The sequence below is a fragment of the Pseudorasbora parva genome, chromosome 6, assembly GCF_024679245.1.
Source record: "Pseudorasbora parva isolate DD20220531a chromosome 6, ASM2467924v1, whole genome shotgun sequence".
Lineage (NCBI taxonomy): Eukaryota > Metazoa > Chordata > Actinopteri > Cypriniformes > Gobionidae > Pseudorasbora > Pseudorasbora parva.
Window position 1 is genome coordinate 1,791,304 of NC_090177.1, and position 13,073 is coordinate 1,804,376.

Below are 13,073 nucleotides of genomic sequence, written 5' to 3' on the forward strand. Positions count from 1 at the left end.
ACCATCTACAGTACAGACTGGCAACGACATATGCAGCATTTGCGGGCTGTCCTTAAGTCGCTGAGAAGGGCGGGACTCACGGCAAACCCTAAGAAATGTGCGATTGGGCGGGTGGAAGTAAGATATCTGGGCTTCCACTTAGGTCTTGGACAGGTGCGTCCCCAAATTGATAAGACGGCAGCTATTGCGACCTGTCCAAGGCTTAAGACCAAAAAGGAGGTTAGACAGTTCCTGGGGCTATTCGGACCTCGCTAGCCCTCTGACGGATTTAACTAAAAAAGGAAGTACCAGATACGGTTCAGTGGACGGAGCGGTGCCAGCAGGCTTTCACCCAGATAAAGGCTGCTCTCTGTGGTGGGCCGCTCTTACAAGCTCCTAATTTTTCTCTCCCTTTTTCCCTACAGACCGACGCCTCGGACAGGGGCGTGGGCGCAGTCCTGTCTCAGGAGCACCATAGAGAAGGAGTGTTTGGCCATCAGATGGGCCGTCCTCACCCTTCGCTATTACCTCCTGGGGCGAGAGTTCACCCTCTGCTCGGATCACGCCCCCTTGCAGTGGCTCCACCGCATGAAAGATACCAACGCGTGGATCACCCGTTGGTATCTCGCTTTACTGCCGTTTAAGTTCAAGGTGGTCCACAGGCCGGGTGTTCAGATGGTTGTGGCGAACTTCCTCTCTTTCGCGAGGTCTGTAGCGGGAGAGAGGAGGCGGAGCCGAGCGGTGAGCAAGTAGGTCAAGTGCAGATCACTAACACCTGTGTCTGTTTGCAATAATTGGTGTGGAGAGACAGCATTTAAACCCCAGCAGAACAGAGAGAGAGAGAGAGAGAGAGAAAGAGAAAGAGAGAGAGACCTGGACTGGGACTTCGCGTGCACAGCAGAGAAACTGAGAGAAACTCAGAAAGAAAGTCTGATAGAGAAGGAGCGATCCATATCGTGGAGAAACTGAGTTTGCACACACACACACACACACACACACACACACACACACACACATGTGTGGTTGTTATTTGTTTTTGAACAAGACTGAATAAAGAGAGCGAGTACCAGTCAAAGCCGACCCCGTCTTCTTCCTTCACATCCCACGAACATTCACTACAATCAGATTCTTCTGTCCACCCTCTCATCTCTGGGCATCACAGGGACTCCTCTCCACTGGTTTGAGTCCTATCTCACAGGTAGGTCTTTTAAGGTTGCCTGGAGAGGAGAGGTATCCAAAACACATCAACTTACCACGGGGGTTCCTCAGGGCTCAGTGCTTGGACCTCTCCTCTTCTTCATTTACACTACATCATTGGGACCCATCATTCAGGCACATGGTCTCTTATACCATTGCTATGCTAATGACACACAGCTCTACCTCTCATGTCAATCAGATGATCCCACAGTAGCTGCACGAATCTCAAGCTGTCTGGCGGACATCTCGGCATGGATGAAAAAACATCACCTGCAGCTCAATCTAGCAAAGACTGAGCTGGTCGTCTTCCCTGCTAATCCCACAATACAACATGATTTTACCATCCAGCTAGGTTCATCTTTGATTACTCCTTCAGGGTCGGTCAGAAATCTTGGAGTAATCTTTGATGACCAGCTGTCCTTCAAAGACCACATCTCGAAGACGGCTCGGTCATGCAGGTTTGCGTTGCACAACATCAGGAAAATCAGACCGTTCCTTACAGAGCATGCAACACAGCTTCTTGTCCAAGCTCTGGTCATTTCTAGACTTGACTATTGCAATGCGCTTCTGGCTGGACTTCCATCTTGTGCAATCAAACCGCTGCAAATGATCCAGAACGCTGCGGCACGTCTTGTATTCAATGAGCCCAAAAGGGCTCATGTCACACCTCTATTCATCTCTGCATTGGCTACCACTCGCTGCTCGGATCAAATTCAAAGCCCTGACTCTTGCTTATGGATCTTCCACAAGCTCAGCACCGCATACTTCGACTCACTCCTACGAGTCTACACCCCCACCAGAAGCCTTCGCTCAGCTAATGAGCGAAGGCTTGTGGTACCATCACAGAGTGGCATGAAAATTTATTTCATTGTTCCTGGTTGGTGGAACGATCAGGTAAAAACTCATCTCTTCCATGAGCACTTAATCTTTTTATAAAAAATAAATAAAAATAAAACTCTTCCTCCTCTATTTCTCTTTTCTTCTTTCCTTTTCTGGTCTTTGCTACTCTGAGCAGTGTACAAATCTTGGTATTTGGGGCACGTTTTGCGTTTCTTTGCCTCTTCTTGACGGATCGCTTCCTGTACTCCTGAGTTGTAAGTCACTTTGGATAAAAGCGTCTGCTAAATGCATAAATCTAAATGTAAATGTAAAAACACAATGTTTAATCTCTAAAATGTCTATCGCACACAACTTTCACACTTGCTCGGTTGGCTGCACTGCAAAAAAGGCTTTTCTTACTCAGTTTTTTGTCTAGTCTTGTTTCTAGTAAAAATATCTAAAAATTCTTACATTAAGAAAACATTTTCTTCAAAATGAAGAGAGTTTTTTTCTTAAAATAAGATAAATAATCTGCCAATGGGGTGAGAAAAATAATCTTAATTCAAACAGAAAACAAGGTTATTTTTCTCACCCCATTGGCAGATTATTTATCTTATTTTAAGCAAAAACTCTCTTCATTTTGAGTTATTTTTCCCAAAACAAGACAATAATTTGTACTTGTCTTGTAAATGTTTCTTAAAGGGGTACTTCAGCGCTGGGAAGATGAATCTGTATTTAAACTGGGTCATCAATGTAGTAGAAATGTGAAATTATTTTTGAATTTGTTGCCTTCTAGACTGAGAAAAGACAGAACATGTATTTTTGTCTCATGGGGATGAAAGACTACAATTCCCAGAATGCTTCGCTGCCCTGTTAGGCCATTCCCAAAGCCACCTAAATTACTGGATTACTGTTGCTGCGTCCCAATTCGCCTACTTATACTACGTCCTAAAAGTATGCACTCTTTTTGTGAAGAAAAAGTATATACTTTTGAGTGTGTAGCTGAAAAGTATGCAAGCTTCGGGACATACTACTTCGCCATCTTTAACGGACTCTGTCGCTTAGTTACGTGCATCCCGTCACCGTTTATCTGCCCTGTCAATCATCGTCAGATTCGTCACAGTTCAAATCCTCCACATACAGATTAATCTCCTACCGTATCGGAGAGAAATGTAGCCGCACGTTGATCTGCCATTTGTGGGTCTTTAATGCAGAGACTCTCCTCATGTGTTTGTAGTTAAAGTATAATGATGCATTTAAAAGTTAATGACCAAACGTGTCATTACAAAAGTTCACAATGCTGCTGCATGTGAAATATAATGTGGACAACACTGAATAAATATATTTTTGTCAGGTTAATTATTGATAGGGTCACTCAAACCCCTTTATCTAAACTTCTCTACTTAACCGCATGCTTAACCGTCGAACTCGCACACCCGTCATGTTTGTAGTTTTTTAACGCTTTTTATCCGCGTTTGTAGTTCTAATTGAATCCTCGTCCAACTCGCAATGGGTTGTGGGCAATATCAGCCGTTAGAGTGCACATCGATCCATACTGTGAATTCGGACCGGAAATAGTAAACCATCCGGGTACCTTTGGAATACTCTTTTCAACATACTACGATTTGGGACATACTAATTCTATTTTCGAATACTATTTAGGATGGATAGTATGCGAATTGGGACGCAGGGTGTGACTGAGTTGAAGACACTACAATTAAAACCTGAACGTGTCTGTTCAATATAATGAGTGAGTCACCGCGCGAGTATCACAGCACTGATCACTAACTGCAGGAGTGAGAGAAATGAGCTTGTGATGAGAGCTGAGGTAATCGCGACTACACTCGCGGCATACATTCACAACGCGAGTTCAGTCTGGCGCTTTTCAGTTCATGCCTTTGCAAGCTTAACTTTCATAGAAATTAATTTGAGAAGTTAAAACAATTACATTGCTCACCATAGCTCCGTTTAAATGAGTGCCTGCAGCTGCCTGCTCCTGCTGAGCTCTCCCTGCGAGCTGAGTGTAACCCATGAGTGTAGTAACCCATCCCCCATGCGTGAGTTCAAAACATGCGGAAATGGCTCCCTCTGCTGGCTGTAGTCTTTAGCCTTATTCCAAACATTCCTCCTATGATGCAAATATCGTCAATTTGCATCATAGGAGGAATTTTTCCAGAAATAAAATGCATAAATCTCTTGTCTCAGGGGGATATGAGGGGGGAAAGCACAATCATTTGATTATACTTCAGGGTTTCTACTGATACAAAGCCATATGCTAATTGCTGAAGTAACCCTTTAATATAAGAATTTTTAGATATTTAGACTAGAAACAAGACAAAAATACTGAGTATTAGTATACAGTGGGCCATTTGTAATGAAACTCAGTGACTGATAATCAGAGGTGGACAAACTACACAACTTCATTACTGGAGTAAAAGTTCAGAAGTATTTGTTTTCTGTTTGAATTGAGATTATTTTTCTCACCCCATTGGCAGATTATTTATCTTATTTTAAGAAAAAACTCTCTTCATTTTGAGTTATTTTTCACCAAAACGAGACAATTACTTTTGCTTGTCTAGTAAATACTTCTTGTTTTGAGAATTTTTAGATGTTTGGACTAGAAACAAGACAAAAATACTGAGTAAGAAAAGCATTTTTTGCAGTGAACAGTCAAGTTGTGCGTCTGATTCTGATTTTGGGATTGATTCCTGCCTGAAGCTCAAACTCTGAGACGTTTTAACACATTAAACACTCACTCACCTGAGAGCAGGAGAGACGTCAGTGGGATTTTCTCCATTCCTGAGGGAAAGATGAGACAGAGTCAAAAAAAAATCAGTCGACACATAAACTCAGCTAAATCAATCCTGCCATCATCAGTGTAAACCGTCTCAGACTCCGAGTCTCTCACCTGCGGATGTGCTGATTTCTCTGTGTGTGTGTTTGTTCTCTGACAGCACACACTGATATTGTGGATTATTTCTCCTTCTGCTCCTCCCAGCTCTGGAAAAAATCCCTTCTGTGGTTTATTTGTTTGTTTGTTTTCTCCTTTCTTGCCCAAAGGCGATGCACTGACCCTAAGGGTGTGTGTGTGTGTTTGTGTGAGTGAGTTAGAGAGTGTGTGTAAGTGAATGTGTGCGATGGGTAAGTTTAGGGTTAATGTTTGTGTGTGTGTGTGTGTGTGTGTAAGAGAGAGCGGTGGGCAGGTTTAGGGCAAGGGTTATGTGTGTGTGTGTGCGTGTGCAAGTGAGAGTGTGTGTAAGTGAATGTGTGTGATGGGTAGGTTTAGGGCTACGGTTAGTGTGTGTGTGTGTGTGTGTGTGAGATCGGTAGGTTTAAGGGTAGGGTTAGTGTGTGTGTGTGTGTGTGTGTGTGTGTGTGTGTAATAGATTTAGGGGTAGGGGTAGTGTGTGTGTGAGTGAGTTTGTGAGTGAGTCTCTGTGTGTGTGTGTGTGTGTGTGTGTGTGTGTGTGTGTGTGTGTGTGTTTGCGTGTGTGTGTGTTTACTATAGGCAAAAACATTGTTTTTTGCTCTGTTTAATTGTGAGATTTTGGGCTATTCTTTTTTTTTCCAGAAAATGTTGTTTCAGACTAGAGGAAAGAAAACATCTGAAGTACACCGTTAGCTTTCCTCCACTCCAGCAGCTTCACACACACCAGACTTCACAGCTCTTTCCACATCTTTATTTTGAAGGTTCATCATTCACCTGATCTATAATGAATTATTTCAGAAAAACAAGGTGTAAATGTATTTATTGTCTGTTGACCGTTTGTGTGTGCCATTGTTCCTCAAGATGGAGGAGATGGAAAACCAGGAAACCAGGGGCGGTGCTCAGGCTATATGCAAAACCATGTCAATGTGAGCATTGTGTCTCTTTCCATTTATTACTGATGCATTATGAAATAACACAGCAATGCAATATCTGTTACAGAGACTGGATGAACCCAGAATAGTTAATTGAACAGGATTGGTGTGGAGGGAATGGCCTATCCCTGAGGAGAACAGGTACAGTAAATGTGCAGGTGAGCTCGAGACTTAAACTGAACCAGAAACACTGAAATGATGGAGATTGTTGGAGAACAAAGGACAATGTGCATCATTGTTGCTATGGTGTTACAATAACATTCAGTTGCCATGAAGTGTGTGTCAAACATGCAAATCTGAGATGGCCACCCACCATTTATAGTCAGAAAATATTACACTGATTTACATACAAAAATATTTTCTGTAAGATGACGTCACACTGCAAGAAATATTGTTTGGGTCTTTATCATAGTTTCCAGTCACGTGACTGAGAGCTGTTTACTAATATATCTATCATTCCAGATCCATAAATCATGTGGAGAAAAAACCTTGTCCTCAGAGTTGATGTGTGTGAAGCAGGAGAAATGGGCAAGCGTAAGGATTTGAGCGAGTTTGGCCAGATTGTGACGGCTAGACGACTGGGTCAGAGCATCTCCAAAACTGCAGCTCTTGTGGGCTGTTCCCGGTCTGCAGTGGTCAGTATCTATCAAAAGTGCTCCAAGGAAGGACCAGTGGAGAACCGGCCACAGGGTCATGGGCGGCCAAGGCTCATTGATGCACGTGGGGAGCGAAGGCTGGCCCGTGGGGTCCGATCAAACAGACGAGCTACTGGAGCTCAAACTACTCCAGAAGTTAATGCTGGTTCTGATAGAAAGCTGTCAGAATACACAGAGCAGCTCAGTTTGAGGCGTACGGACCAGTCAGGGTGACCTCTGACCCCTGACCCCGCCGAAAGCACCAACAGTGGCATGTGAGCGTCAGAACTGGACCACGGAGCAATGGAAGAAGGTGGCCTGGTCTGAGGAATCACGTGTTCTTCTACATCACGTGGATGGCCGTGTGTGTGTGTGTGTGTGTGTGTGTGTGTGTGTGTGTGTGTGTGTGTGGCTTACCTGGGGAACACATGGCCCCAGGATGCACTATGGGAAGAAGACGAGCCGGCGGAGGCAGTGTGATGCTTTGGCCAATGTTCTGCTGGGAAACCTTGGGTCCTAAACCGAAAGTATCTTGGCCGCCCATGATCCTGTGGCCGGTTCTCCACTGGTTCTTCCTCAGAGCACTTTTGATAGATACTGACCACTGCAGACCGGGAATTAGAGCTTTAGACCCTTCAAGGCGAGACACATCTAGATCTCCACATCCGCACCGTCTGTACGGGACGTCCTGATTCACTCGCCTCCCTCTGGTACTATCATGTGTTCGTCTCTGAAATCATGCTTCAAACCACGAGGATCATAAAGAACACATATGTCAGAATACACATTGTTAAGCATGCGATGAAGTAGATCACATTTACACAAGACAAAAGACATCAATGTCAAATGAAGCTTTATTTATTTATTTATTAATGAGTATGAATCACAAACCCACAGAAATCCAGCAAAGAACAAAAAACAACTGACATTTAAAATATATTTAAATAGAGACTAGGGCTGGGTATTGACGCAAAACTCAAAATCTGATTCAATTTCAGTTCATGAGCTTCAATCTCAATATCAATTCATTTAAATATATCGGGTTCTCTGTGTGTGTTTCTAAACAGGGAACAAATCTCTGAAATAATGCTTTAAACTATACTATAATGTTAAATGTGCAATATGTAATGTTTTGCCACTAGAGGTCACTTCTACAAAACAAAGCCATGGCTTGATGACGCCTTGATTTTGAGGTATCATGCACTCTAAAAAAAAAGTAACAAAATTGTACCTTTTAAGGTAAAAGTGGCCGTCACTGGGGTGGTACCCTTAAGTCAGAGGTTAGGCGAGTTCGGTCCTAAAGAGCCGATGTCCTGCAGATTTTAGCTCCAACCCTACTAACCCATCACAGTATAAAACGCATGACTCCCAGCATGCATTGCAGCATTATGCATGTCACCATCGTCGCTGATTCTTGATATCTGTGTGCATCTAAACCTTTTCTCCATAGAATGTATTTAAAGATCTGAATTCAGGATGCTTGATCTGTGGCAAGAAAGTATTGTTGGTGAATATTATTTATTAACATTTTTAGTCAGTGATGAGTTTAGTCAAACACTTCATGACAATTTTTGTTCACGGCTTATTTTGATTTGAACTGATTATGTGTTTTGTTAACACTGCAACAAAAAGCACAAGCTCACATAAAAAGCCAAAAGTCAAACTGCCCACCTAAAGGAAACACTGATCTCCATAATGGTGAGCAAACATTATCAATAAAATATCTAACCCTCTGTTAACTCTGAATAAGAGCTTCTGTAGACGTCTTTCAGGGTTGGAGGACAGCGGCTCACTAAGACCGAACTTGCCTACTAAAGTAGAGGAAACAATGGTATAATTGTACCCTAAGGACCAATTGTGTACCTTTAAAGGTACAGTTATACGTTTTGTTCCCCCAGGAACAAAAGTGTACCCCCACTGTACCTTTTTTTGAGAGTGTGGGAACTTTTTTGTTCTCATCTACAGCTGGTGGAAAATAATCAGACTGAACTCGGGCAGAAATCATATTCATGAGCTAATGTATTACAGATTTATTAACTTTATGGTAATATGAAGCAGGGCGGGGTTGTAATGAGGAGAGCAGTGGAGCTTTTATTCTACCGCAGACTATAAAAATGAAAATCGATTTAAATCAATAATTTCATATTTTAAACCCAGCTCTAATACAGACAGTTATTTAGGTAATTATATGCCCCAAATTAATGGTTAGCTGATAGAAGAGAAGCACAGCAGCCTCAAAAAATAATCAGACTCTTGAAAATATCTGAGTTTTATTGCATTAGATGAGAAAAAATATCAAACCAAGTGTCATCTGTGCAAAAATTCTGTTATTTTTAATCCATAAGTCCAAATAATTTTTGATGTCACTGTCAATTTCTAGGTCACAATTTTATTCAAGTATAAACACATTTTAACCTCCACCAGTTCATTGAAATGCTTCTGCTGATGTTCTTTACAAATATTCCATTATATATTTTAATCAATACAAGATTAAAATTACATTACATTTATTTATTTAGCAGATAATTTTATCCAAAGTGACTAACAAATAAAAGGAAAATCCCATGCCATTTTGTGCCAACTACTGGATAATATGCACTAAACTAATTAAACAATAACGATAAATGAAAGAAACCCATATACAGTGGGGCAAAAAAGTATTTAGTCAGCCACTAATTGTGGAAGTTAAAAAGATGAGAGAAGCCTGTAATTTATATCATAGGTACACTTCAATTATGAGTGACAGAATGAGAAGAAAAATCCAGAAAATCACATTGTCTAATTTTTTAAGATTTTATTTGCAAATTATGGTGGAAAATAAAGCATTTGGTACCCTACAAAAAAGCAAGATTTCTGGCTCTCACAGACCTGTAACTTCTTCTTTAAGAGGCTTCTCTGTCCTCCACTCGGTACCTGTATTAATGGCTCCTGTTTGAACTTGTTATCAGTATAAAAGACACCTGTCCACCACCTCAAACAGTCAGACTCCACTATGGCCAAGCCCAAAGAGCTGTCAAAGGACACCAGAAGCAAACTTGTAGACCTGCACCAGGCTGGGAAGGCTGAATCTGCAATAGGTAAGCAGCTTGGTGTGAAGAAATCAACTGTGGAAGCAATTATTAGAAAATGGAAGACATAAAATACCACTGATAATCTCCCTCGATCTGGGGCTGCACACAAGATCTCACCCTGTGGGGTCAAAATGATCACAAGAACGGTAAACAAAAATTCCAGAACCACACTGGGGGTCCTAGTGAATGACCTGCAGAGAGCTGGGACCAAAGTAACAAAGGCTGGCATCAGTAACACACTACACCATCAGGGACTCAAATCCTGCAGTGCCAGATGTGTTACCCTGCTAAAGCCAGTACATGCCCGGACCTGTCTGAAGTTTGCTAGAGAGCATTTGGATGATCCAGAAGCGGATTGGTAGAACGTCATATGGTCAGATGAAACCAAAATAGAACTTTTTGGTTAAAAAACTCAACTTTTCGTGTTTGGAGGAGAAAGAATGCTGAGTTGCACCATACCTACTATGAAGCATGGGGGTGGACACATCATGCTTTGGGGCTGTTTTTCTGCAAAGGGACCGGGAAGACTGATCCGTGTAAAGGAAAGAATGAATGGGGCCATGTATCGTGAGATTTTGAATAAAAACCTCCTTCCAACAGCAAGGGCATTGAAGATGAAATGTGGCTGGGTCTTTCAGCATGACAATGATCCCAAACACACAATCCAGGCAATGAATGAGTGGCTTCGTAAGAAGCATTTCATGGTCCTGGGGCGTCCAAGCCAGACTCCAGATCTCAACCCCATAGAAAATCTTTGGAGGGAGTTGAAAACCCATGTTGCCCAGCAACAGCCCCAAAACATCACTGCTCTAGAGGAGATCTGCATGGAGGAATGGGCCAAACTACCAGTAAAAACCTTGTGGTGACTTACAGAAAACGTTTGACCTCTGTCATTAGCAACAAAGGGTATATAACAAAGTATTGAGATTAACTTTTGTTATTGACCAAATACTTATTTTCCACCGTAATTTGCAAATAAATTCTTTAAAAATCTGACAATTTTCTCATTCTGTCTCTCATATTTGAAGTTTACCTATGATGAATTGTACCTATGATGAAAATTACAGGCCTCTCATCTTTTTAAGTGGGAGAATTTGTACAATTAGTGTCTGACTAAATACTTTTTTGCCCCACTGTAAATGTTTGAATCCATCACCACACGAATTGATCTCAGAGAAGTATAGGTTATATAGAGTTTAAATGGCGATGATTTGAATCCAAACGGCTTGATTTAATCCTCATAACCCGTTATTCGACACTCACTTGACGCAGATGAAGTTGTTTTTCTCGTCTTCAGGAAGGCTGATCCAGCGCTGGCCGCTGGTTTGAATGGCTCCAGATCTCACTGTCGTAGTGCAGTTCTCCTCACCGGTACCATAACCCAAAGCCCATTGACCATAGCACAAGGTCTGACCGTTCACCCAGAACCAGAGTCCGACCACACAGGAGTGGCGGAGACCCAGCCACACGTGAGGAGAGGAGGCACTCGCTGTCACGTTCTTCACCCGGTTCTGGATGTCCTCCGAGTCCACCGACACCAGGTCCATGTGTCTGTCTCTGCAATACCTCAGAGCTTCAGTCCATGTCAGATACTCTCTGACCAGAACCATCTTATCTGGAACAGATCAAGAAACAAAAATAATGATTTCTTATCGTTTTTGTCAGATTCTTTTGCCAACTTGTTTTTCACTGCCATTATGATTATGAAGAAAAACAAGAAACAAAAAAATGAAGCATTTTTATGTTAAAGTTCCTCCAGAAATTGAAAATGTCATCATTAGTGTCACAGGGCCACAAACATCACAAGTCCACCCATCATCACCAGATCAGCAAGCTCCAAATTCCCACCAGAATCCTGCACCTAATCATCAACACACACTATAAAGGCCCTTTCCCAAATGGCACACTTCATGTGCACTTTTCGGCCTTGTGGACTTACAATGGCCGCTGTGTGCATGTGTCCGTTAAATCCACGAGAGTGTCCCATTTGAGAGTGTCGAAACGGTGTCCGATTTGTCATTTTAGGCTTCAGAAGGTTGCTCGTGAGCACCCCCTTTGAAGTCGAGATGCGAAATTCTGTCCAGTTCACACCAGACTTCTTCCTGGCAGTCAAAGCGACATTATGTCGTGAAAGTGCGGACTCAGAGGAAGACCGTGAGGGTTTAGGGGGCCATTTGGGACTGGGGGAAAGAGACACTTCCTCTAACACTCACTTGTCTGGTCTCGTCCTTACAAACACTACACAGACTCTACCTGATACCTACCTGCTTCTAAGATCCTTCCCCGTCATCTGTCTTCCTCCACCTTCCTGTGGTCTGCTTCCCCTCCAGTCATCTGCATCTAATCTTCCCTTCTTAAGAATGACTTCTATGCTGTTATTTGTTCTTTTCTCAAAGAAAAGCTTAACAACAAGTCTTCCAGATTTGCAGCCAAAGCTGATTTGAAAGACCGCCGTTCGCCAGATTCTTTGTTTACAAGTAGTACGCAACTCTGCCGTCATTATGTTAAGCCCACCCACCGACTCTATACACGATGTGATTGGCCTGACCATAAATAGTTTTTTCCAGCTCGCAAGTCTGTGGAGAGTTGCTAAACTACCCTGGCTGCAAACTAGATTTGCTGCCGCTAGGGTGCGTCTAGATTTCTAGGCTAATCTAGTGGTCCATTATTGAGCAAATTGCTTAAGCTAATCGCTCCGAACCTGCTCCACTGGGATGGGCTCCTCTACGTACCATCCAACTATCATCTAACCCCTCTTGGACTCTCACACGTCTCCGGGATCTGGACACCCAGGTAATCAACATACGCTCTCACTCCTACGTCATTGCTACTGGATGTTTCCTGGTACATCAAAGGATGCTCAGTCTGCTCCGCTAACACTCCTGAAGGCAAGCTGGTTCCTCTCCTCATTCCACACAGTTAATGGTCTCATCTGAGGATAGATTTCATAACTGACCTTCTCTCTTCAAACAACCATACCTGTGTGTCTGTCATTGTCAATCGCTACTCAGAGGCATGCAAATTAATTCCCCTCAAGAGATTACCCACACCCTTTAAAGCAGTTTCAAGACCTGATATATATATATATATATATATATATATATATATATATATATATATATATATATATATATATATATATATATATATATATATATAGATAGGTGATGGTAATATAGTTAGAATATCATCAAAAAGTTAAACTTGTATATTATATTCATTCACTACACATAGACTGATATATTTCAAATGTTTATTTATTTTAATTGTGATGATTATAACTGACAACTAAGGAAAATCCCAAATTCAATATCTCAGACACCTGGTGCCACACTCTAATCAGCTAAGTAACTCAAAACGCCTGAAAAGGCCTTTAAATGGTCTCTCAGTCTAGTTCTGTAGGCGACACTATCATGGGGAAGACTGCTGACTTGACAGTTGTCCAAAAGATGACCATTGACACCTTGCACAAGGAGGGCAAGACACTAAAGGTCATTGCAAAAGAGGCTGG

The 13,073-nt window shown here is 42.2% G+C and overlaps 1 protein-coding gene and 1 long non-coding RNA gene across 2 annotated transcripts in view; one reads left to right on the forward strand and one right to left on the reverse strand.

Moving 5' to 3' along the window:
* LOC137078251 (C-type mannose receptor 2-like) overlaps positions 1-13,073 on the reverse strand; it is a 51,328-nt gene that overhangs the window by 21,186 nt on the left and 17,069 nt on the right. Inside the window, exon 2 of the mRNA XM_067445405.1 lies at positions 4,756-4,794. Within this exon, the coding sequence (XP_067301506.1) occupies positions 4,756-4,792 (37 nt within the window). The 5' untranslated portion in view covers positions 4,793-4,794. The remainder of the gene's footprint in view (positions 1-4,755; positions 4,795-13,073) is intronic.
* Positions 5,613-6,631, forward strand: LOC137078274 (uncharacterized). The gene is made up of 3 exons (XR_010905280.1): positions 5,613-5,685; positions 5,786-5,850; positions 5,924-6,631. It is a non-coding gene; the product is annotated as an uncharacterized lncRNA (long non-coding RNA).